The sequence below is a fragment of the Fusarium subglutinans genome (genome assembly GCF_013396075.1).
Source record: "Fusarium subglutinans strain NRRL 66333 chromosome Unknown NRRL66333_c0000002, whole genome shotgun sequence".
NCBI classification, from domain to species: domain Eukaryota; kingdom Fungi; phylum Ascomycota; class Sordariomycetes; order Hypocreales; family Nectriaceae; genus Fusarium; species Fusarium subglutinans.
The window spans coordinates 147,536-171,836 of record NW_023502065.1 but is presented as its reverse complement, the minus strand read 5'-3'; the positions used below and the strand labels follow the sequence as shown (position 1 = coordinate 171,836).

The following is a 24,301-nucleotide window of genomic DNA, read 5'->3' as shown; positions in this document are numbered from 1 at the left end:
GCAGTTTTCGTCTGCTTTGTCATCTAAACTACGGAATCGGACTGTCCGTCGTCAAAGAAAAGTGTCATCGGAAAAGTGAGGGTGTCGTGGTGTCAGACTGACACACTTGGTTGAGCGTCAAGGCAAGCCAAGGAGAGTTAAACCCAGCCCCAACACAACACAACACAACAGAGAGAGCGGTCTGGAGTCAGCGCGGCCAGAAGGGGGAATTGCTCAGCAACCCTGTGCCATGCAACCGGGTTCGAAGTCGCGTTTCCGTGAAATCAATAGGGCGCTTGGTTGAGCTTGGATGAGACAACAATGTCTCTCCTCTCCTGTCTCGCCTGCAGGCCCCGGGTATCGGGCCCTAGTTCCATACTGTACGTTCTTATACTTTCCAGTTCCGGGGATGGGGAGGACCCTTGCCAGTCAATCCACACTGTCCGGTGCTCCGTGCATCAAATGGTGCCATTCGAGAATGTCTAAGTGCCTGCGGGTACTGTACCTCGACAGCTTTGTTTTGCTGGCGAGGAACATGGCGAGGCCTTCTAGTTTCCGTCGGTGAAAGTTATACTGTGTCGTGTCGTGTCGTGTCGTGTGTCCGTGGACCCTTGGTCTTTGGGGACTTGGGTTGATGGGTGGTGGCGGAGGAACTAACTAGTGCGGCAGTGAATAGCATTCCCATTTCCTTCGCTCGACTCTTGTCATATATAGACCCTTCTTCTCCTCCGACTTCGGTTTCCTCCTTTTCTTTTCGATTTCCTTTCAGATCTTAACGGGACGCTGGTTCCTTTGCCATATCTCCCATCTCTCTTATACTCTTGAAGGGTGTGCCATCTTATCTCGTATAGCTCAACAAGATACACCCACCAACACCCTACCTACACGGTACCATCCTCACTCCAGATAGCAAATCTGCTACTCTTTTGGAGACCATTCTTTCTGTAATTTATCGTATATATATCACATCCAGCACAATGCACGGCTACAGTTCATCAGAAGAGTCCGACGATCCTCGTCGGCCTCGTGCCCAACCTGCCACCACCACCAACAACGACCAGAAGAAGAAGAAAAAGAAGAAGCTCCCACCTCAAAAAAGCATCAATCGCATCTGGAAGAAGTTCTCCAAGCGCAAATTTCACAAGGCTCTCGCCGTCCTTCCATTCGACCCCGTGCAACCTCCTGCTACCTACCATTCCAACGAGCTCTTATCGGCCGGTTACGAGCGAGCCGCTGAGGAATGTCGACGCAAGGTTGAGAAGATCATCAAAGAATGCAAGCGAGTGAATATGCGATATCGAGATCCTGGTTGGGATTTGGTGAGTTTACTGTCTGTTTGTAGTCCAATGTGAATTTGGCGCTAATGCATCTACTAGGATTGGGATCTCAAGTATGAGAAGGGCCACTGCTTGAATAACCTGGGATCGCAGAAATTCGAGCTCAACAGGACAACGCTGCTGAGCTCAAAGGCGGCTGTTCCCAAGGCCGTCAAGCGCGTGCACGAGATCTTTGAGGATCCCACCTTCATGAAAGAGGTTAGCGGTGGTGACGTCAAGCAGGGCAGTCTAGGAGACTGCTGGATCATGGCTGGCCTAACAGCTCTGGCCAATGTTCCAGGAGGTCTACAGCGGATCTGCGTTGCCCATGACACAAAGATCGGCATCTACGGCTTTGTCTTTTATCGAGATGGCGAATGGATCTACTCCATCATCGACGATAAACTCTATCTCAAGTCCCCCTTGTGGGATTCCCCCTCCATGCAGAGAGATCTTCTGCAGCAGATCGATCGTGAGGATAACGAGAATGTTTATCGCAAGACGTATCAGACTGGCTCAAAGGCCCTTTTCTTTGCGCAGTGCAGAGACCAGAATGAGACTTGGGTTCCTCTCTTCGAGAAGGCCTACGCCAAGGCTCATGGTGACTATGCGTCATTGGCTGGTGGCTGGATTGGCGAGGGTGTCGAGGATCTCTCTGGTGGAGTTACTACTGAGCTCTTGACGTCTGATATTCTCGATATCGATGAGTTCTGGGATAAGGAGATGTCACGAGTCAACGATGAGTTCCTCTTTGGCGCTTCCACTGGTCTTCTTGAGCACGGCTACGGAGAGCGCAATGGCATCTCTGAAGGACATGCCTATGTCGTCATGGAGGCACGGACTCTAAAGTCTGGCCAGCGCTTGGTCAAGCTGCGCAATCCTTGGGGTAAGGTCCGCAAGGGTATCTGGGAGGGAGCTTGGAGTGATGGTTCCAAAGAGTGGACTACTGAAGTGCAGGAGGAGATGGACCACAAGTTCGGCAGCGACTCTGTTTTCTGGATATCTTACGAGGATCTTATTCGGAAGTATTCTCACTTCGACCGGACTCGACTCTTCCGCGATCGAGACTGGCGATGCTGCCAGCGCTGGATTGGTGTTGATGTCCCGTGGAAGGCGGCTTACCATGAAAAGTTCCACATCAAGTTGACCCAGGACTCACCTCTTGTTCTAGTTCTTTCGCAGCTTGATGGCCGATATTTCAAGGGCCTTCAAGGACAGTACTCCTTCCGTCTTCACTTCCGGCTTCACTACGAGGACAGCCCCGATGCCGAGGACTACATTGTCCGATCTCACGGCAACTATCTCATGGATCGTTCTGTTTCTGTTGAGCTGCCTGATCTCCCCTCTGGTAACTATGTTGTCTACCTCAAGGTCACTGGTGAACGAGATTCCAATGGTCAGTCTGTTGAGCAGGTCGTCAAGCGCGAGGCTGCCGACAGAACTGAGAATGAGAAGCTCGCTCAAGTTGGCTATGCCTATGATCTAGCTCATAGCAAGGCTTGGGACCACATGGACAAGGTCACCAAGCTTCGTCAGAAGAAGGATCAGAAGAAGGCTTCTGCCAGTCGCCAGAAAGAGCGTCGCCGCATGTGGGAGAAGCGCTCTACCAACCGCGACGTCACCAAGCAGCAGACCAAGAAGAACGCGGACAAGAGAAAGCGACGTCGCGCAGAGTGGGAGGCTGAGCAGAACCGTCTTGATGAGGAGTTCAACGCCAAGGTCAAGGCTGAGCGCGAGCAGATGAAGAGGGAGAGGCTTGCTAAGGCCGAGGCCGAGAAGGCTGCTGAAGCTGAGAAGAGGGCTCAGGAGGCTGATGATGAGGCTTTGAGCAAGAAGACTGAGGAGATCAAGATTTCAGATGACAAGGATGAGCCTGTTGTTGTTGACGAGCATTACAAGGATCATGACGATGCGGTTATTTCTGTCTCAACTGGATCGCCTCACTTGACTCCCAAGTCTATGGACTCTACAGTCGAGGGTGCTGAGGAGAAGCAGGAAGTCCCACCAGTCAGTGGAGGACCTCCCGCTCCCATCGAGGAGGAAGAGCCTCTTCCCGTCCGCCCTCGACCTGCCTACGATTCCGCAGGCGAGTCCTCTGATTCTCCTGTTGAAGACTGGGAAGCTCTCTACAGTAGCGATGACATGGCTCGCAAGCCTCGCCTCACACAAGCCAACCAAGCCGCCGCCCAAGAGGACTACGACTCGGAGGAGGAAAAGATGCCCGAGCCCTGGAACGCCATCTGCATCGTTGGCGTGCGCGTTTACTCCAAGGACGAGAACCTCGAGCTGCGCACTGTCATGGAAGGCGGTGAGCTTCTAGAGGGCGGCATGGGCTCCAAGGGCGCCGCAGATCTCGACAACGCTCAGTCCAACGCAGGCGGTGGACGAGCCGACGACAAGGATGCTGCTAAGCCGAAGCAAGGTGACGACAGGTCGTATCCCCCCGTCATCCGCAAAGAGGGTAAATACGTGGAAGATGAAAACACCTCCGGAGAGAAGTATTCTTCTATCCAGAGCTATTTCCACATCGACTCTGCTTTTACAACAAGGGTTAATTCTCCAGCGCCGACGCCTTATGAGCATGATCGGAGGCTGGAGTCCCCGGCTACTAGCCGATAAAGCTTGAATTTTGATTGAGAGCGTATTAGAGATTCTAGAATGATCATGACTCGAGGGGGTATACGGTATCGAGATGACAAGGTTTATACCTTGGGTTAATATTTTGATGTTTTGGGAATAGGATGAATGGATTGGAGGATAGGCGCAGGTGTTGGGATTCTTTCAGGAACGATGACATGAACTTATTTAGCAGAGATATCAAGACTGTTTTGAACAATGAATCACAGTTACAAACAACTCCAGTTTGCTGCACAATCTTGAATGATACCATTTTAAGCTGATTGATGTGAGACTTGCGGCAAAGTAACACAAATGGCGGCATCAGCTTTTCCACGTGCAAACAATAAACAAACTGGAATGCAGATTCCACGTTCCAGGGCGCAAACAGACGGGAACCCCACTGCCAAACTGCAGGTCCTGAGACGGCCAGCCTATGGCCATGCGCTAAAGGTGCCTAGACGGGCCAGGTTAGTCCCTGGAAATCACGAGTCAGCTCCTGTAACCGAGCTTTTTTGGAGGCGTCAGCTGCCTAGACTGTGTGGAGCCTAGGCACCTTCATGGAAAGTGGGTGCGATAACGGAAGCACAGCTTATCGCACCCCAAGTTCCGTCATCGTTCAAGCTCTCCCCCGTCCGTCTCGCTATCTCAACTTTCTTCTTCCCTTTCATCTCGTGTAATTATTACCTTTTTTATCTTTCTTGTACCATCTATTATTATCGCTCCCATCATGTAGTCATGAGTGAACACTAGTATCTAAACATTACCTACCTACATCACACATTCAACATGGCTTCTTCTTCCTCCAAAAGCTCTTTGCGCCGTAGTCATGGCGACTCATCCGGAGCCTCGTCTGGACTTTCGCATCCTCGATCAGCGACACAATCTCGACTTTCCACCGCACCCTCTATCGATATCGACACTCTCGTTAACCACCTCCTTGTCGCGAAACGATCGCTTTCTTCTATGACTCTTGTTCTTCGCGCGAATGAGATCGCGAATGATGCTAGGCAGTCACATGATGATGTATCCATCCTAGCTGCGCAAGCGGGCTTCTTACGAACGTCTATACTGGATCAGACGGCGATTCTTGTGAGAACTAGGAGGAGCTTGCAGAGCACGTATGAGTGGGGAAAGAAGGACTTCCGAAAGCTGGTCAAGTCGATGGACTTGGTCGACGGGCAGCTTGATCATACTATGGAGATGCTGCAGGAGACTGGGGTTGAGAGTGTTTTTAGACCGAAGGGTGAAGAGAGACGAAGTCTCCTTGATTTTATCGATGAAGGGGGCGTGGACGGAGTGCGCGAGGCGATGAAGCATAGCATCCAGGAGCTACAGGTAAGCTGCCCGCAAAAGGCATCGCCAGTCATGCGCTGACACCGACCAGGCTATTCAGCAATCCTTCGACGGAGATCTACTCCGTTTCGACAACGACATCCGGAACCTGAAGAAAGTGGTCGCCGATACGCCCAGCATACAAGATATACCACAGGGTAATAATCCATCGGCCGGCGAGATCCTCGAGAGTCTAGTCGACCATTCAGCCAACATGGCCCAGCTCCTCGCATCGCTGACCCATCACTTCGACATGTGCGTCACCGCGATCCGAACGACCGAAGGAGGCGTAGCTCTCGCTCGCCGTAGAGCTGCCGAGGCTAAACAGTCCCAAGGAAACGACGGGGTCTCCATTTCAGGCGTCATCGCCGAGCAAGAGTCTAATGTGTCCGACCTCGAACCCAAAACGGCCAAAGACCGAGCCGAGATGTTAAAAGTTGTCGTGCAAGATGCACGCGAAGTCGACGACGTGGTGCAGGAAATACAAGAGCGCCTCACGGCAATGGAGCAGGATTACACAGTGCTGCAGGAACAGCACGACATCTCAAAACAGGCCTACACGGGCATGCTACAGGCATACGCCATTTTGGGCGATATTGGCGATCGACTCGCTGACTACCTCGCGGCCGAGGGAGACTTTAAAACACGATGGGATATGGAGAAGGAGAGCGTCTTTGCCAAATTACAGGAGATGCAGCAGCTCAAGGACTTTTACGAGCGCTACGCAAGTGCGTACGACAGTCTGATTCTTGAGGTCGAGCGCCGTCGCGCAGTAGACGATCGCGTGCGCAGCCTCTGGCGCAAAGCACAAGAGAACGTGGACAAGCTCCTCGAGACAGATCGCGTGTCACGCGAGGCGTTCCGGCAGGACGTGGGGGAGTTTCTGCCGACGGATCTGTGGGCGGGCATGCAGGGTTCTGCGAAGAAGTGGACTGTTGTGAAGGAGGGTGAGGATGAGGGCGATGGAGAGGTGCAGCCGTTGAGGAGGAGTGTTGTCGAGGCGGCGAAGGAGAGACTTGCTAGGGCGGGTGAGAGACGGGGAGTGAGATAGGGTGATAGTTAGATATGTATTGATAGCTGGGATGGCGTTTTGGATAGGCTGGTTCTCTGGGATTGGGATAATACTCCACATATTGCTCTTTTTTCAAGTCGGGATTATCTGACGGTTGTGGCATCTTGACGAGGTACCAAGACAGTGCAATAGCTCTTTGTTTTCCTTGTGTATATTTGTGCAGACAATAGTTTTCTTGATATCAACTTTTCCAGTTTTCAAACGATCGTCACTTGTGACGGCTCAACGGCTGCTAATCTTAGTTGCGGCTACTTGTAAGAAGTTGTCTCGAGGCGTCTTCCTTTGATGCTACACATGTTTATGATGCCCGGGTTATCTCCAATAAGCTACGACACGGGCCGTGACCGCGGCTAACTACATTTTATAGCTTCTGTGTAGATCTCTTAGACGACGAACATTAATATGTGGATGGTAGTCAATCATAGATACCAACTGGAGTTTCTTATCATTTGTTTACTTGAAGGCAGATTCTTGTGACAAAATAAATAAATTAAGCGAGGGTTATGCTAAGATCTTAAAATACTAAGCTGTTGATATTCGTAAAGATCGTGATGATTTAGGATTCCAATACTCCATCCTTGTTGCTGTCATTATTCCGGCCGTTTCTCATTACACACACAATAACCTAGTTTAAACAATTTGCATCCTTCATTTCAACTCTTCGTTTGGACTGTCGAAACAATCTCCAGAGCTGCAAGAGTCTAGATCATCGGGCTTGATGGATGACAGGAACTCTGTCACCGAGCTCATGATAAAGACTTTGAGGTCCTCTTCATTTGTGAGGTCCACGTCTGAGAAGATGGAGCTCAGCTTGCGATACATGTCTGGGGCGATGTCTGGGCTGATGGTGACGATGTTGCTGAGAACATCGGTGAGCATGTGGGTTGCTCGAGACATGGCGCGAGCTCCTGTTCCTCCTAGTGTGTCGATAGAGTCTTTGACTGTGTTGTGCAGCTCCTCTGTGATGATGTAGACATTTCTGAGGAGCGCTTGACTATCGTCTTGAGCGAGATCAAGAGTTGGAGTCCTGTCCATGATGGAGACTGTTCGGGAGAGTGTTGCTCTAATGCTGTTCATCTTGCGAACGACTTTGTGCACAGCCTTGTCTGTCGACAACCTCTCATCCTTGGTAACTTCCAAAACAGATTCTGCAATCGCTTGTTAGCACAGTGTACGCTAAATGACAGTAAATGTCCTAGACGTACCAATGTCATCACACCTCTTCTTGATTTTCCCAGCGACACGATCAACCAAGCTCATCAAGCTCACGCCCTTACGGCTGATTGAGCGCTTGACGCGAGAAGAAGATCCTTTCTTTGCCGGGGCTACAGTGACGCCTATGCGAGGTGTAGCAAAGTCTGGTAGACGACGAGCCTCAAGTGTCTCATCTCTAACGATGACTGTCTTGGACAGGGGAGCAGCCAAGACACCAGTGAAGAGCGTGACCGTGAGGAAGAGTGTCAACTTCATGATGAACCAATTACTCCGTAGCAGAAGAGGCAGAAGAAGGTTAGAATGAAAGATAGGAGGGATGAGAAGCAGAGCTGCCAGAGCTGAAGAGATCTTGGCATGGAGAGGACATCACAGCCTTATACTCCCAGGGACAAGCTTGACTTTGACTTGTATATCATCAACGGTATATCATCAACGCCGATCTTATCCTGATTCTACAGGGAAATATAAAGCTTAACTCGGGAGGATCTGCAAGTTCCTGAGGTAAAACCTTAGATTGGGCTGTAGCATTCCCCCCTGCGTTGAGGGAGAAAGAAAAGTAGCACACCATAAGCCGGTTGTGTTTTTCTTTTCCCCATCAAGCCTGCCCCAGGGTTCAGAAAAGCTTGTTGGCAGGGAGTAGATTAGAGAGTTTGGCGTAACCTGGTCTTGAGCTTTTTGGTATTGTGTGAGATGTCGATCGTCGCGGGTGATCAACGTAGCTAGGGATCTGGGCTCTGTTGGGTATGGGATGGGAGGAGTCTGGGCTGAAGGATATGAACGCAGCCTTCAGTATCCATAAATAATTTACGTGTGAATATATACTGTGTCGTAAAGTCTTTGTATCTTTCTGAAGATTGCAAAGATACTGATCGCAGTGTCACCGAGTTCTTCCCCATCCCCTCCGAAAGCAACCAAGTTGACTCCAATCTCTCTTTCACTCTATCATCTGCCAAGTCTTTTAATCCCTCACGACCAGTGACAGATAACCGTATTCTCGCATTCCCGTCCCCATCGCCGATCGCAGATCTTCAGAACCTGAACTACCGGATTAGTTCCCACCCACCCCCGATAAGCTTGCTTCTCCCTGAGACAGCCAACATTCCTCCCCGTCATATTCCCCCTAGCTCTACACACTTATGATCGTTTCAGGCATTTCGTGTTCGGCCGCCATGGTTTAAAATTGAATCATAGATCTCGGTTGTCTCGGCAGGAAAGTGACCTGTCAATCCGTTGATCTAGATGAGGCTTGATATAGAAATGGCTGCTTTTGGTATGGTGGGTGGGACGGGAAGTGAGGAGCCACCCATCTGTCGTTTGTAAAAGAGGTTTAGACGTTTTGATCGACGGGAATAGGGTATAGCTTAGCTTTGATGGGGATATGGACGAGGTTGTATCGTAGATTGTGTTTTTGCGAGGCGCGGATGAGGCTGAAGGCGGGTGTTGGGCTGATATCCAGCATCACTCCAAGCAGCCTCAACTCAGACTGCGGAGTGTGGACCTTCCGGAAAGACTCATCTCTCTGGTGCTGGCCAGGCCTTCTCCATGGATTGTAAGCCAAAGCAGATCTCTCCGATCTTGGCCCTGCAGGCGTCTAGTTCGTCGTTGTCTCAGCACCAAAAGGTTTCCGTCCATATACAACGGTCCTGTCGATCGTCAGCACACCCACATTCGCTCCTCTAACAAGGGCGCAACTCACGTCTCAACCCAAGCACATTTACTCTTATCCTTCATCTCCTTACGAAACAACCCCAACAACACCTGAACCTCCTCCTTATACCAACCCAGTAGATCCATGAGCAGCAAATTCGCATACCCTTCAATACTCTGCTCCAGAGCCTCTAGGAACAGTTCTCCTGCTCGTTTCAGTCTCTCGTCGCTGGCCCACGAGTGCATGGGCGCCTTGATCTTCTTTTCCACGATGTCGACGAAGCCTGCTGCTTTGAGATTATCGCGCATCGTGTGCCCCTTGCAGACGCCGAATGAACGGCCCATTTTCTGGCCGGCGGTGTAGAATGCGTCGGCCCAGACGTTGAAGACGTGGTCGGGGGGTAGCTTGACGTGATCTGACTGGAGCTTGACGTCCATTTCTAGATCTTGGATCCAGCCTCCTGGTGCGAGGTGTGTGTATGCCTTGCTGTATAGGTCGACCCAGTCGGGAACACTGCCATACATGGCGCGGATGTGGATAAAGTCGAAGTGGTCTTCAGGCCAAGTCCAGTCGAGCAGACAATCTTCAATTACGAACTTGACGTTTGGAGGGACCACGACTGGTTGGATGGGACTTAGATCTGTGCCTGTGACTTCAGCCTCTGGATACTCATCCCCAAAGTCAATAGCCCAAATCCCCGTGCCCGTGCCGATATCCAACACACGTTTCGGTTCTTCTATAGGCGCAAGAAACTGTTTCTCGTCAAGGGTATAGAACAGTCCAACATGCGTGAGGTCCAGGCCATGGTTCTGCTGCGCATCATTAGGCGCCCAATACTCAGTCGACTGAATATTCTCATACGTCCGCCCATAGTGCTTCCGGTACGCGAGAATACTGCTCGTTATCGACACCGTCGACATATCGCCAGAAATCGACTCGCCATCCTCATCATCAATCAGATCAGCCAGAATCTGCTCATTTGGCTCGATTTCCGGCGACGCGGACTCGGAATACACGTTAGGTGGTCCCATTGTGTTGGTGGCTTACTCAATGCACGTTTTGTCCCTGTCGGTAGATTGATTTGGAGAGGAAGAAGAAGAAAAATGACGCATTCTTCAGCTGTCGGGCGCTCTTTGGTCTTTTTACGTATCATGCATCGGTTACCGAACTATGCATTAATGATCTTCTATGCCCCGCAGGGATCTGAGTCTGAGACAAAGATGACATGTCTCATTTTGAGAAGCACGATGAAGTGTTCGTCACAGGGATCAATCACCACCAACATACATATAGCTGAGATGAGTAATTATTATCTGTAAGGTACAGTACAGCTGATGTCATGGAGTGACGCAAGTTGACTTAAAAGGTATTCGCATCATGGAACGAGGACTGCTTCTTCATTACTCTACTCTACTATACTTGCAGGCGATCAATAAGGACCAGAAACGGGGAGCCGGAACAAAGGCTTAGCTGAAAAGCCTCCAAAAGCAATGTTGTCAGGCAGCAGTCTCGCTTTTCTTCCAATCTTTGTGAATTGCTTAAGCCACTCCAATCAGATGGAGGGAATACCTAAGCGGTGCATAAGCCACACAACACCAAGAAAGCTCACGATGCACTGCAGCAATGTGCAGAACTAGAGTCAAGCTCCTATGCGATGGACCAATAGCCTAAAGGAGAAAAGTAGCGGGCTCGTAGGAGTAAGCTGCCATGAGCAAGTTGTTCAGACAGATGCTCGTCCTTCACACAAACATTCCTTTGATCTTGGAAGGATTGGGCGCAAAAGTAAATAACTCGTGCATCAATAGCCTCGACTAGTGAGTTTAGTTCAAAGTCATCGGTGTTATAGCAATTACAATAGCAAAAGACCGCGGGTTTATAGGCTATATCTAACCTTGAGCCCAAATTCATACCTGTCAGCTAAAGAGCTTGGCTCGCACTAAGCGTATGCCACCCCCGTACCGGGCCCGTGTTAATTTCCTATTCAGGCAATGCACTCAATACTTCATCACCGACTTATTCTTGAACATAAAACTTCACTGTAAAAGACAAAATGATTCCTCAAATATCTCACATTGAATATCCCCCACAGGAGGCTACCCGTACGTAAATATCTACATCAAATGAATAATATATACCCCGTCCAAGAAAACAAACAACATCCCCAAGAAGCTTATACGCACACACTTCACCGCTTATACTCAAGCAGTGCAAGCAGGAGCGTCAGCAGTGACGGTGACGTAGTGGGTCTCAGCAGCAGAAACGGTAACATATGAAGTCACGATGGTGTTGCTACCAGCATTGTTGTTGCTGCTGCCGGCATTGCCATAGTTGTTGTTGCTGCCAGCGTTGTTGGAGCCCTTGGAGCCGGAACCAGTCTTGTCAGATGAGCTCTGTCCAGTGGACTTGGGCACGGGGTAAGCGTTGTCCTGAGTCTTAGTAACTGCGGCGGTGTTAGCGGCTGCGGAGATTCCTTGGGCGGTGTTGCTGGGTGTCGCGGGTTGGGTGTCGTACTCATCACCATCGTCGGCAGGGCACTCCTCGTCATCATCACCGGTATCGGGCTCCTCATCCTCATCGCAGTCCTCGTCATCACCGGTCTCAGCGGCAGCAGAAGGGGTGGGCTCGTCCTCATCATCACAGTCCTCATCGTCGCCCTCGTCAACGGGCTCCTCATCGCAGTCCTCGTCGTCGCCGGCATCGGGGGCAGTGGCAGTGGGCTCGGGAACGGCGGTGGTCACGCTCTCAAAGATGGGGCCGAGGGCGGAGGAAGTAACAGCGACGGCCTCGAGAGTGGTAGCGCTGGGCTTCTCAGCAGCAGGGGCGGAGGTAGCGACGGGGGCAGCAGAGGCAGCGGAAGAAGGCTTGGTGGAACCAGATCCGGAGCCAGAGCCAGATCCAGCGCCGACGACAAAGTCAACGCAAGACTCGTAGGTCTGGTTGATATCAGGAGCATCCCAGAACCACTGGAGAACACAGTCACCAGCCTTGGTGCACTCACCACCCAAGCTCTCAGGAAGAGTGACGCTGAAGGCAGTGTTGTTGGGGTTGAGACCAGCGTTGGCAGCATAGTTCTCAAACTCGATAAGAGGCTCTCCGATCATCTTATCAGTGGAGGTCTTGACAACGGAGACGTTGGCATAACCGGTATGAGGAGCAGCGATGGTGACATCAAAGTCAATCTTCTCGCCGAGCTTGTAGCTCTGGACATTGTCCTTGTTGTCGTCGAACTGGAAGCCCTTGCACAGCCAGAGGTTGCAGTCCTTGGCGTCAAAGTCGGATCCGACGACCTGCTTGATGCCCTGGACGTTGCCGTTGATGTCGGCCGACTGCTGGTAGAAGGGCTGCTCGCCGCAGGCAGCCTTGAAGGCATTGCCGGGCTTGCGGGGAGTAGGAGACTTGACGAAGCCGTGGGCGGCGACGAGGGGAAGAAGAGTAAGAAGGGCAGCGGCGTTCTTCATTTTTGCGGTAGATATAAAAAGTCTTGAAATTTGGGTAGAAAGTTTGGGCTTCGTGAGAGTCTCTAGGACCAGATGTTAAAAAGAGTGAGTTTTGTTTGAATTGAACGGCCGTCAAGGCTCTGAACGAAAGTGAATGTTTGGAATGAAAGTGAAGTACAAAAAAGTACAAAAAGAAAGAATGGCGAATCTGGTCCTTCGAGGTCCGTGAAAGAATAGAGGTTGAGGAGAGAAGAGAGCAAAAATGAGGGTTGATCAAGTTGGATATATAGTCGAGACACTGCTCGGCGGATGACTTCTACACAGGGTTTAGCGATGGGGATCTGATGCTCGGCGTCTGAGGCGAGGCGGTGGACCGTGGGCCTCGCTCCGTAGTCAATCTCGTTGATGTTGGTGATCCTTGTCGTTGAGTGTAAGTCAGACGGGGGCCAGTGAACCGATGCTGGGGTTTAGACTACAAGCGCTGGTCTAGAAGCAAGCAGATCATGTTACTCTACGACTTATTCTTTATTGTTGAATTTATGTCTATCACTTGTACCAAAATCATATCTACAGTGCTATAATTCTCTGTTCATACAAACATGTTTAGTTTCCCATCAAAACATGTCACTCATCCCGTTTCGTCCCTTTCCAAACCAAACACTTGACATCTCGTCTCCCTTTCTAAGCGATGAGTGAACCCCCATGTCTTACACCGTCGCCAAGGCCCGACTTCACCGGAATTCGAATCTGCCAAAAAGAACAATTCGTCCGTTGAAGCGCTCCCAGGTCTTTCCCCACTGTATCTATCTATCTCTCAACCCCTTGTCAGGGCCTGTTTGGAGCCAGCGCAAGGGGCGCTAAGATCATTGGTGGAACATCCAACGGCTGTGTTTGAGCCTCAAGATGGAATGATAGAAAATGTCTTGAGCCGCCGAGTGTGATTAGAGAGTTTCTTCCGGAGATGCTTATTTATGATGACCACTTTTTCGTATTCTTCACATAAAGGCATCACTAATCCTACAAGACGAAAACGATCAATTACTTATTTGTATATAGATAATTCGCATTCAATACGATAGCCATTTAGTGGCTTCAGCACTAACAACAAGCATAACATCATCCGCCAAAGCATATCGAACCCCTGTAAAGTAGACCGGCCCAGCCCTGTATCCCCCTCCAAACAAACGCCTCTCATCCACGGAAAAACTCTCCCCCAAAACTTCGAAACCCGTCTCTGACACAACACCAACTCCCTTGTTTCAGGATGACATGCGGCCAAGGACCGCCTGCCTATGCATAATTATAAACATCCATCGTCTATTCTATTCTTCCGCCTACGATTAATTAATTAGTCTAGTCCTTGACAAGCCGGAATTCGGCAGACAGGCCTGAATAGACAAAGTGCCACTCAACAGCTTGACAGGCTAAATGCTTCTTGTATTTTCGGATTCAGGGGGCATGTCACTGTGTAGATGAACTTTTAATCAACTCGAGACGGTTTTAATAGATCCTTTCGTCAATTCATCAGTTTTACAAACTCATTAATGCTTCTCCCATCGCGGCATTGCGCTTCATCCCTTCCCCCACGTGGTGAAACATGCTGCCAAACACTATTTCATTTTCCATCCCAACATCTCGTGATCCAACCCATGATCATGATCCGGCTAAGCAAAACAAACAAGAGAACAAATTCCTGAGATCATAAATCTAGATACAAATTTTGTTTCACGCCATGCATAAACATTCTAAATCGGCTCATCACGAGGCTCAATGAGAACCTCATTCACAGCAACATGCGGCGGCTGACACACAGCGTACACAATGGCGCTAGCAACTTCTTCAGGCTTGAGGACCTCGGCACCCGTAGGCTCACCGTACTTCTTCAGCGCCTCCTGGTCGGTCGACATGCCCAGCAGGTCCGTCGCCACATTTCCGGGCTGCACGGCCGTGACCCGTAGGCCAGAGCCTGCCGTCTCCAGGCGCAGGGCCTGCAGCGTCGCTTCGACGAAGAATTTACTCGCGGAGTAGACGCCCAGACCCGGGAATACCTTGCGGCCTGCGTCGGACGAGATAGCCACAATGTGGCCTGCGCCTCGGGATAGCATGCCTGGGACTGTGGATGACAGACAGTGCAGAAGACCCTTGCAGTTAACGTCGACGGTGCGCTCCCACTCGTCGGTCTGGTTATTCGCCATCATGGTGAAGTACATCACACCCGCGCAACTAACAAGAATATCGACCGGTCCCAGCTGTTCAGTAGCCTCCTTCATAAGAGATTCCACCTGAGCCTTATTTGTAACATCGGTCTTGTGAATGAGGACTTTACCGCCGTAGACGCTGATCTTCTTCTTGACGCCTTCGAGGGCTTCAGTCCGACGAGCAGCGACTGCAACGTGTGCGCCTTCTTTGGCGAGACCAGCTGCTACTGCGGCGCCGATTCCAGAAGATGCGCCTGTTACGACGGCGACTTTTCCTGCGAGACGGCCCTTGCGGCACTTCTTGGCTACGCCGTTGACTTGTTCGCGACGGGGAGGGCGGGAGAGCCATCCGCGGGCGTAGAAGTGTCGCATGTAGATCTCGAGAAGACCGTCGTCCATCTTGGGGCGGGGCACGTTGTACTTGTCGAGTGTGGGCTGTGTCTTGCCGTCTTTGAGAACGATGACGGACTTTAGGACTTCGACGCTGGGCATACCACCGCGGAGAATGTCGACTGTGAAAGGATCGTCGCCCGTCTTTCGGTTACCGCGCTTCTCCCACCATAGAGCAACCCAGTCGTCCCATGGTAGGGTCTCAGTAGGGTAGCCCAGCTTGGCTAGGGATGCAAACAATTCTCCAGAGGGAACGGGAGCAGGATCGCCGAGATGGTACATAGTCTGCTCGGTGTCGTTGGTGTGGTTTGCGAGAGTGACGATGGCGTCGCTGACAAAGTCCACGGGGGTCATCTCGATATACCAACCCTCGACATCAGGAGCACGACCAAGTTGAAGAGACTCGACGAGAATGGCATTGATCAAATCCCAGGCGTTGGTTGAGCCAGAGACACTGTGGCCAGAGATAGTTCCAGGACGGTATACACGCACGGGAATACCACGACGGCTCGCCTCGTTAACAAGCTTCTCAGCAACCCATTTAGTCTGGCCATAGCCATCCAACAACTTGGTAGGAACATCGTCAACATCGATGACAGTGTCCTCACACCAGCCGGTATGTGAAGGAGGCAGAACGCCATTGGTAGAAACGTGGTGAACGGTAGCACCGCTGCGGCCTGCAAGACGAAGAATCTCACGCGTGCCCATAACATTAGCGTTTCGCAGTGCAGCATAGGGATATACAAGGTTAACGGTAGCAGCAGCGTGGACAATGACCTGCACACGAGTCGCCAGCTCATCAAAGACATCAGGAGCAAGACCAAATCGCTTTCGGGTAAGTGTACCAGGCAGGATCTCAATACGCTCCAGGAGATAATCCTCCCAGAGTCCAAGATCGATCAAGTTCTTTCGGATACGGGCCATACCAGCGGGTGCGCAGTCTTCGACGGGTTCAGGGAATCGCACGAGACAAATAATCTGTGCGTCTGTAGAATCGACCAAGTTCTTGAGGAGGAAAGCACCAAGGTATCCGGTAACACCAGTAAGGAGAATGGTCTCGGCATCTCTAAGCGCTCGCATAGGGTTACCATTACCCTGAATATCTTCAGGAAGCACAGAGTCTGCGCGAAGAACAGCGGGGAGATCAGCCTGCACCGCAGCAGTATGGCCATCGCGAGCAGCCTTGATAGCTGAAACATGTCCCTCAAGAGTCGGTGTTCCAGCAAGCGGAGCTAGAGGAACGGGAAAGCCAAACGTCTTGGTGAGGCGGCCAGCAAGGTCAGCGAGAGCCAGCGAATGGCCTCCCAGGTCGAAAAAGTCGTGCTTCGGTGTGATGACGCTAGCGGGCATGTTAAGCGACGCAGCCCATAACTGAATAACAGTCTCGGTCTTGACCTTGATGTTATGCTCCTTCTTCTTTTTCTCAACGGGTCTCGGCGATCTCGGAGATGGCGGTGCAGGCAGAGCCTTGAGATCTACCTTTCCAGAAACTCCATGTGTAGGGAGCTCTTCTAGCTCAACCCAGACTGAGGGGATCATGTAGTGGGCGAGGTGGTCAGTGAGAGCACGTCGGGCGACGGGGCTGTAGCCATATTCATCGACGAGAGGAATGGTTCGATCTCTAGTCTCGCCCTTCTCACGAACGATATAAGCAACAATCTGTCTCTCTAGGCCTTCACCGTGAGCGACTACAGCGCAGTCACGAACGGCAAGATGCTTTCGGATGGCGCTCTCAACGGCTCCGGGCTGGACGGTATAACCACGAGTCTTAATCATGCCGCCGACTCGGCCAGTGATCTCCAAGAGGCCATTGGGGAGAATGCGAGCCAGATCACCCGTTCGGTACATGCGTGCATCTTTATCTCCAGCGAACGGATCCGGTTGGAATGCCTTGGCTGTTGTTTCAGGCAGGTTGAGATATCCTCGTGCTAGGAGTTTTCCACCAACGTAAAGCTCTCCGCTATCACCTTGGCTGACTCTGTTGCCAGCCTCGTCCAGAACATAGGTGTGCTCAGGGTCTGTTGGAGGACCAACAGGACACACTCGTGTGTCAAAGTCGACAAAGGTTCTGATATCTCCAACAGCAGTCTCGTGAGTCTCGCAAGCACTGTAGACGTTGAGAAGACGTGTCTCAGGAAGAGCATCCATAGCACGACGCACAAGATCTGTAGTGACAACCTCACCGTTCAGCCACAGCGAGCGAAGATGGGGCAACTTCTCGCCCAGCTTGGGATGCCGGGACAGAACTGTGGCCAAAAGCGTAGGTGTCATTAGGGTATCGGTAATTCGCCATTGTGAGAGAAGCTCAACAAGAGCAAGTGGGTCGTAGCTGGCGTGGTCGGGAATAGCTACAGTTGTAGCACCTCGAATCAGAGGTCGAAGCATCTCCCAGATGAAGAACACATTACATGCCACCCTATCACCGGGCTTGAGATCGCTGACAGCAAATCTCAGGTCGTAGGAGCGAACCGCCGCCCTGTGGGGATTCATAATACCCTTGGGCTTTCCCGTCGTACCAGAAGAGTACGACACAAACAGCAAACGCTCCACATCATCGTCCTCCGGCAGCGATCTCCTCTCATCCAGATGAGGCGAGATCCTTCCCCTGGCCAACTTGTCAGGACTATCGACAACAATAACCGGGGTTTCAGAGGTGAGATTGCCCGAGTACTCGGACTGAGTGAGGATGACAGTTGGCTTCGCATCTTCGATGACATCTCGCAAGAGGCCAGCAGGGTACGCAACCTCAAGCACCAGGAACGCACCGCCTGCTCTGAGGGCAGCGAGGGCGGCGATAACGTAGTCTGCGCTTCTGCCCATGAGGACACCGACGAGATCATCGCGGCCAACACCGTAGTCACGCAATCGCTCGGCTAGGGCCCATGTTTCTCTGTCGAGCTCTGCGTATGTGAGGGATCTCTTCTCATCCTCGAGGGCCACTGCGTCTGGAGTTGCTTGGGCCTGCTGCTCGAAGAGAGCAGCGAGATCCTTGTTGACATCGATAATTGACATGATGCCAGAGAAGGTTTGTGTGAGATTGTGAATGAATGTGAGGAGGGAGAGAGTTGTAGTTAGTGAGTGAGTGAGTGAGCTGGAGGTAGGTAGGTAGAGATGAAGCGGTGGGTGGGTCACGCGACCACTGACTGGGCTAAAAGAGATGTCGGTGACGGGTCCGGTAATGTTCTGTCTGTCTGTTTGTCTGTCTATCCCCAACAATTAGCCTCCCACTATAGTACGGAGTAGATGATAACCTTTACTAGGGGGCTCGGTAACGTTAGTCTGTGATCCCCAAGCGAGGTGTCATTGCTATCTCTTACTCTTACTCTTGTAACAATAGACACTTTTCAAGCTGCCATATCCCAAAGCTTGTGGGCCAGCAAGATAACAACCAGCTGTTGTGCTACAACACCGGTCAAGGTCAATTGAAGATAAGAATAAGAATAAATACAGAAGTATCACCAAGTCGCTAGGTTTTTAAAAAGAAGCCACTTGGAAGTAAGGAGTAGTCGACATTTTATTCACGGCACAGAGTACCAGTGCCTTAATCGCTGTCAGGGCGGGTGCCAATTGACTTGCCCCCACGTAGCCCATGATTGGACTGCCCTAAAGACATTTCAGGCCTAGCTGCCCGCCAATTTTGGGACCTGGAGGGGGAGGGGGGACTCCATCTGGCCTGGAGAAAGGTTCCTAACGATGGAGGGGAATAGAAGCGCATCTTTGGTTCTCTGGTATTTTGATTCAATTCATGGCCCTGTAGATATTACGATGTACAATCGCTGTAATATAATCTTGAAGAGGTCTGATCCCTGTAGAGAAGAAACAGGGGATTTCTCAACGAAACCAAACATTTGGGCCACTTTCACGTGCTAGAAACATCCTTTACAGCACCCCTGCTTCTGTCTCGTAGTGCCAATCGGAACTCCCCTAGCGACGTTACAGGGTAATCTTCAATTTGTGTTCTTCCATTACTTGAAAGTGTTCAACATCAACTTGGCCGATTGATACAGAGTTTATGTTTCCGTTACGGACTTAGTTTGATAAAGCATTGCTACAGAAAGAGGATGAGCTGTCTACAATTATACGTGATACTTCATGTTACTGCAGCATGATTATGCACAATGTGTTAATCCCAGCACCTCGACCTGGACCTTTTCTCCAGGAGCACGTCACACGCATATCAATTGCGGGATTATTCAAGAGTTCGTACATACTTTCCAGCTACTCGTCACACGAGACGCACCAAATTAGTACGTTGACAGTTCGGATCTCGCAGGGCAGAACAAATTCTCCCCGTTGCCCTTCCACTGATATCATCATGGCCTCTTGTCCTATTATCTCACCGAGCTGCCAACGTGTCACCACCCTCCTCTGCCAACTTTTCCAACTCTAGACCCCCCAAGAACCGGAGTACTTTACCCTCAGAGGCCTGTCACATCGCGATTCTCCCCGTCGTGCGCAGCCCTGATTGGCGCCGACGACCCGAAGCAGAGGGGTCGGACCATCGCCACTATTTGTCGAGCATTACCGCTTTCATACTCGTGCATGACGCTCGGGGAGTCTATTTTCTTGGAGGGCCAGCGAATCAGGGTGTGTGCGATGAGCTTGTTGGAGGCACAGGATGCAACTTGGATTTTCTTGTCCTGGAAGAGTTAAATGATGGGAGAGTTTGAGGTTTGGCGGTGAGCTAGACGCGTAAGACATGCTCTCACTCTACGAGCGAGTTCAAGAGGAGTGGTTATTAGTTTCAGTTCTTTGCTTTGAGGCAATGGCAATAAATGAAAGACGACTGAAGAGGTGGGTTGTATCGTGGGGTGACCCTCCCTCTCCATCTTGGATGCGCAACATCAAAAGAAGCTTAAGGCGAGGCTTGGCATAAAGAACGTCAGCAACTTTGCTCGCCTAGAGCCGCCAAGCCAATCGCATCCGCTGAACCGTGCAGCATTTGATCTGCAGTCAATGGTTTGTTTGCCTTCGGGGAGATGAAGTTGTCGCCGGAGCTGAAAGAGATTTCCCGAGGAACTCTGTTTCCTCCTCAGTTCCCCCCCAGACCAGGTTATTGAGACAACACCTATACTAAAGATTGAGTAGTGGACCGTACAAGTATTTGAGAGCTTTTGTGGCAAATGAACGTTCATTGATCCCTATTGTTATTATTTTATACTGATTAGGTATTCCCCAGGGTATAAGAAGACTTCTAATATCAGATTGAGGTGCTTAAAATATTTAATCCAAGATCTTCTAAATCTATATTAAATTATACTAAGTTTACTTAAGTTTACATAAGGCGTTTTATTATCTAAAGTAGGATAGAGATCCCAACTTTTATTATATCCCCTTGGTATTCAAGCGTCCAGGTCAAAATTTCCTCGCTGTCTGGTTGGCTCTCAGTATTGAAGAACAGCAACGCGGACCTCCACCACTGAACCAGCAGTAAACGGAGACAACATATTTGAACCGTTAGCAAATAACCATAATAAACGGAATCCCATTCAGCAAATCCTACGGAGTATAAATAAATAAAATAGCATGATTCTTCTCCATCACTTTATCCGGCCCCACCAAAGCTTGTCAAACGATAAGATAGAGGGACCCGCCTTGACAACGCCCTTTACCATGTCTTGTCATTGTCAACTGGGTCCCATCGTGTCAAGACGCAACGCCCTTTGCCATGTCTTGACATGCTGCTAATAAAAAATTACCAAATAATTTGATGCTTTTACCAAAAAAAAGAGTGCCATCCCGTGGTCTCATGCCACCGCTTGACGTAAAATAAATTCATGCTTCGACAATAAAACCATCGATGCCCCCCTGCCTGACCTTTGATGCCCGTTTTACGCCATTATCCTTCCCCTGACTTCAGATCATCAATTCTACAGTGCTACACATTCGACTTCACTGACGAGACTCGCGTATTCAGGGTATCATACTCTCATTACAACTATTAACTGCTATACGCCAAAAAGGACACAAAACTTTTACTACTTTTCCAACACCCAAAACTCCGAATCGAAACTCGTTTAGATTTGCTCTCGTCCCTTGCTCAGATCGACCTCAGCCAGAGGAACAACCTTGGTTCGGCAAATGAGCTTATGACCAATATACAACGCGGCGAAAAGCATCAAGCTGATGTAGTTGGAGAAGAAATCGGCTACGCTCCAATCGATGAAGGCAGTGAAACCACAAGTGATGGTGATCAAGCCCACGAAGAAAGCGCCGTAGTAGGACAGGTAGGGCTGGAGAGGAGCGAGGTAGGGGAGCTCGGAGCGGGGAATTCCCTGCACGCGCATGATCTTCTGGAAGCGGATGTGGCAGACGTTGATGAGGACCCAGGTGATGAAGCACGAGGTGGAACTGACGTTGAGAAGCCAGTTGAACACCTCGGCTCCGCTGGAGGACAGGTTGATGTAGGCGATGAGACCCATGACGGAGCATGAAGCCACAGCAAAGTAGGGAGTTCCGTACTTGTTGGTGCGCTTCATAAAAGCGGGAGCAAGACCATCCTCAGCGAGCGCGACCATGATTCGGCTACTAGAGTAGACGTTTGAGTTGGCAGCTGTGAGAATGGCAGAGAGAAGAACGGCGTTGATGATGTCAGGAAGAATCTTGACACCAGCGCGGGTAGCGACGATGACGAGAGGTGAAGCAGAAGCATCCTGCGCACCAGAGTCAAGACGGGGGTCGTTATAGGGAACGTTGATTCCGACGAAGAAGACGGTCGCCATGAACAAGCTGAAGATTCCCCAGAAAGTCCAGCGGATAGCCTGGGGAATGGCCTTGCGGGGGTTGGCAGTCTCACCGGCGCCAACACCGACGAGTTCAGTGCCCTGGTACGAGAAACCAGCAGTGACGAGGACAGCCCAGAAACCGACGAAGCGGCCCGTGGCACCGTCAATGTCCATGTAGGTGTTTGTGACGCCGGGGTCCTTCCAGTACTTGAAACCAATGTAGCCCTCCTCGCCAACACCAGCGTTTACGCAGATGGAGAAGATGATGAAGCCGATGATGGTAACAACCTTGATCATGGAGAACCACATCTCAATCTCTCCAAAGATCCTCACGGGGACAAAGTTCAACGCCGTAAACAACGCCCAGAAGACACTAATCCAGATAGCAATGCTAAGATCCGAATCCCAATACTGGATGATAATTCCCGCGGCGACAAGCTCCAGCGCAAACGTGATAGACCAGCTAAACCAGTACAGCCAGCCCATGGCGAAGCCCAGCGTGGGATCGACGAAGCGAGCAGCGTACGAGGTGAAGGATCCAGTGATGGGGATGTACGCTGCCATCTCGCCCAGGCTGACCATGACGGAGTACACAACCGAGCCCATGAAGGCGAACGCAACGAGGAGCGACACGGGACCTGCCTTGACGAGGGCAGGGCCTACACCGAGGAACAGACCTGTTCCAATGGTACCGCCGATAGCGATGAACTGCAGGTGACGCGAGCTCATGGCCCTGTCGAGGCCAGCCTCACCGGTCTCGACATCTTCCTTGGAGGGGGTTTTCTTCTCGTTGCTAACACGAGGGGACTTTTCGTCCGCTGATGAAGAGTCCATGAGCATGATGGCTTGTATCTCAGACGTCACTGTCTTGTAATGAAGTTGTTGATAATGCAACACACACACAAACGAGGAGAAGACAGGATGACTCGCTTGAAGGGAGGGAGAAAAGAGACGAGCCCGAGTGGTAAGATGAGATGAGTAGAGAGAGACCGAGACCAAGTGGGTTGGCAAATGACTCTGTTATGTAAAAAAATGAAATGTCAACGGGGATGGGTATATCAATCGGGAATGAATGGGCCCATTACGAAAATTTTCGATGTCGGACCAGACGAGACCATACCAAAAACCTTGGTCTTGGTGCTGTAGGAATTGGTCTGTGTGAGTGGATGTAATCCATTTACATCCAGCGAGATTTTCTCAAGACATTTGCCTCCCGGTATGAGCGATCTCAGTGATCGCCATAACACAACACTCACCGTTACCCGATTTCCCCAGCTTCCTATTCCGATTGAATCACACTATATACAACAGCTAAATAATACACATCACATCTCCGATACACAGGTAGTAAAGGAGAGCTCCGTGTCATTTGGGTTAATCACGTTGAATGTGAAATATCGCGAGATATTTTGCAACTCTGTAGTTTCCGGCTCGTTACCGATTGAGTTAGGTCTCCCGAGCCGCCACGCTAAAAAGTATTCTAGCTCCTCAGTGAAAAGTTCTCAAGGGCCAGGGGTTCACATTTTTTCTCACACGCGCCACTCATGAAAAATCCTTGCCACGGACTGTCCGCCGCACAACAGCCAATAAACGCCCCTGAAAGATTTAGAAAAGAGAAAATTTCAGGTGGCTTGATATTCTGCATGGAACAAATCGAAGCCTGTGGCTTACATGCAGCTCGTGGTCTGACAAGGCAACCCTCCCAAGCTTTTTAAACTATCGGGCCATTTCGTACAAGGATATGCGGCTCTTTCAGCCGACGACAACCTCGCATCTCCGACGTTGACTGTGAATGAATCACTCTCTCCATTATCGGAGAGCACCGACCATCGATAAAACCTGCTACTGGAGACGAAATAATGGATCTAGCCGAGCGGTTTTGATACGGTTACGTGATGCACGAAATAAGCATTCATGGCGTCGAACGGGGATTGAGGAGAACCTGGGCTTGGGGTGTTTTCATTATGTACTGTCTCCGCAAGATGCCATCACGGTTTACGGGCCGAGAGTGTCAGTTGAGTCATGAGGCGATCCGATGTGATGAGAGTGGTTGTGATGCTTCAATCGGATATCAAGCCTCAATCCCCAGCTCACCCAACGGCTCGAGATGCTCTGCCCCCAAACTACGAGTACGGTTGGCCATTGGCATCATCATAGTAACATCCACTCAGATGACAAAACATTCCACCACTGCATACCCTCCGCGTTATCCCCATCATTCGACAATCTCGCTTCCCTCCCCCGGACGTCTCACCACAGTTTAGGTGACAAATTCTTTGGCGATCGAGTTGTGTAATACTAACCCTCCAGCTTGGACCTAGCTAGGATCGTGATAGGGAAATAAGATCCGGGAGATCTTCCCGCGAGGGC

At 50.7% G+C, this 24,301-nt stretch overlaps 7 protein-coding genes across 7 annotated transcripts; 2 read left to right on the top strand and 5 right to left on the bottom strand.

The window, feature by feature from the left end:
• Nucleotides 1-956: 956 nt before the first annotated feature.
• On the top strand, nt 957-3,914 carry FSUBG_375 (uncharacterized protein; the record flags this gene model as incomplete). The annotated part of the gene is made up of 2 exons (XM_036681664.1): nt 957-1,298; nt 1,356-3,914. 2 exons carry the CDS (start codon nt 957-959, stop codon nt 3,912-3,914), a joined length of 2,901 nt encoding a protein of 966 aa, XP_036543898.1.
• Nucleotides 3,915-4,700: 786 nt separating this feature from the next.
• Nucleotides 4,701-6,297, top strand: FSUBG_374 (APG17-like protein; the record flags this gene model as incomplete). Its single annotated transcript, XM_036681653.1, has 2 exons — nt 4,701-5,249; nt 5,299-6,297. The coding sequence occupies 2 exons, from the start codon at nt 4,701-4,703 to the stop codon at nt 6,295-6,297; spliced, it is 1,548 nt and encodes a 515-aa protein (XP_036543897.1).
• Nucleotides 6,298-6,966: 669 nt separating this feature from the next.
• Nucleotides 6,967-7,788, bottom strand: FSUBG_373 (uncharacterized protein; the record flags this gene model as incomplete). The annotated part of the gene is made up of 2 exons (XM_036681642.1): nt 6,967-7,466; nt 7,524-7,788. The coding sequence occupies 2 exons, from the start codon at nt 7,786-7,788 to the stop codon at nt 6,967-6,969; spliced, it is 765 nt and encodes a 254-aa protein (XP_036543896.1).
• A 1,336-nt stretch (nt 7,789-9,124) lies between these two features.
• On the bottom strand, nt 9,125-10,212 carry FSUBG_372 (methyltransferase; the record flags this gene model as incomplete). Its single annotated transcript, XM_036681631.1, has 2 exons — nt 9,125-9,176; nt 9,230-10,212. The coding sequence occupies 2 exons, from the start codon at nt 10,210-10,212 to the stop codon at nt 9,125-9,127; spliced, it is 1,035 nt and encodes a 344-aa protein (XP_036543895.1).
• A 1,167-nt stretch (nt 10,213-11,379) lies between these two features.
• On the bottom strand, nt 11,380-12,639 carry FSUBG_371 (uncharacterized protein; the record flags this gene model as incomplete). Its single annotated transcript, XM_036681620.1, has 1 exon — nt 11,380-12,639. One exon carries the CDS (start codon nt 12,637-12,639, stop codon nt 11,380-11,382), a length of 1,260 nt encoding a protein of 419 aa, XP_036543894.1.
• Nucleotides 12,640-14,363: 1,724 nt separating this feature from the next.
• FSUBG_370 (nonribosomal peptide synthetase) lies at nt 14,364-18,218 on the bottom strand (the record flags this gene model as incomplete). Its single annotated transcript, XM_036681609.1, has 1 exon — nt 14,364-18,218. The coding sequence occupies one exon, from the start codon at nt 18,216-18,218 to the stop codon at nt 14,364-14,366; it is 3,855 nt and encodes a 1,284-aa protein (XP_036543893.1).
• Nucleotides 18,219-21,223: 3,005 nt separating this feature from the next.
• FSUBG_369 (amino acid transporter AAT family) lies at nt 21,224-22,771 on the bottom strand (the record flags this gene model as incomplete). The annotated part of the gene is made up of 1 exon (XM_036681597.1): nt 21,224-22,771. The coding sequence occupies one exon, from the start codon at nt 22,769-22,771 to the stop codon at nt 21,224-21,226; it is 1,548 nt and encodes a 515-aa protein (XP_036543892.1).
• Nucleotides 22,772-24,301: the final 1,530 nt, after the last annotated feature.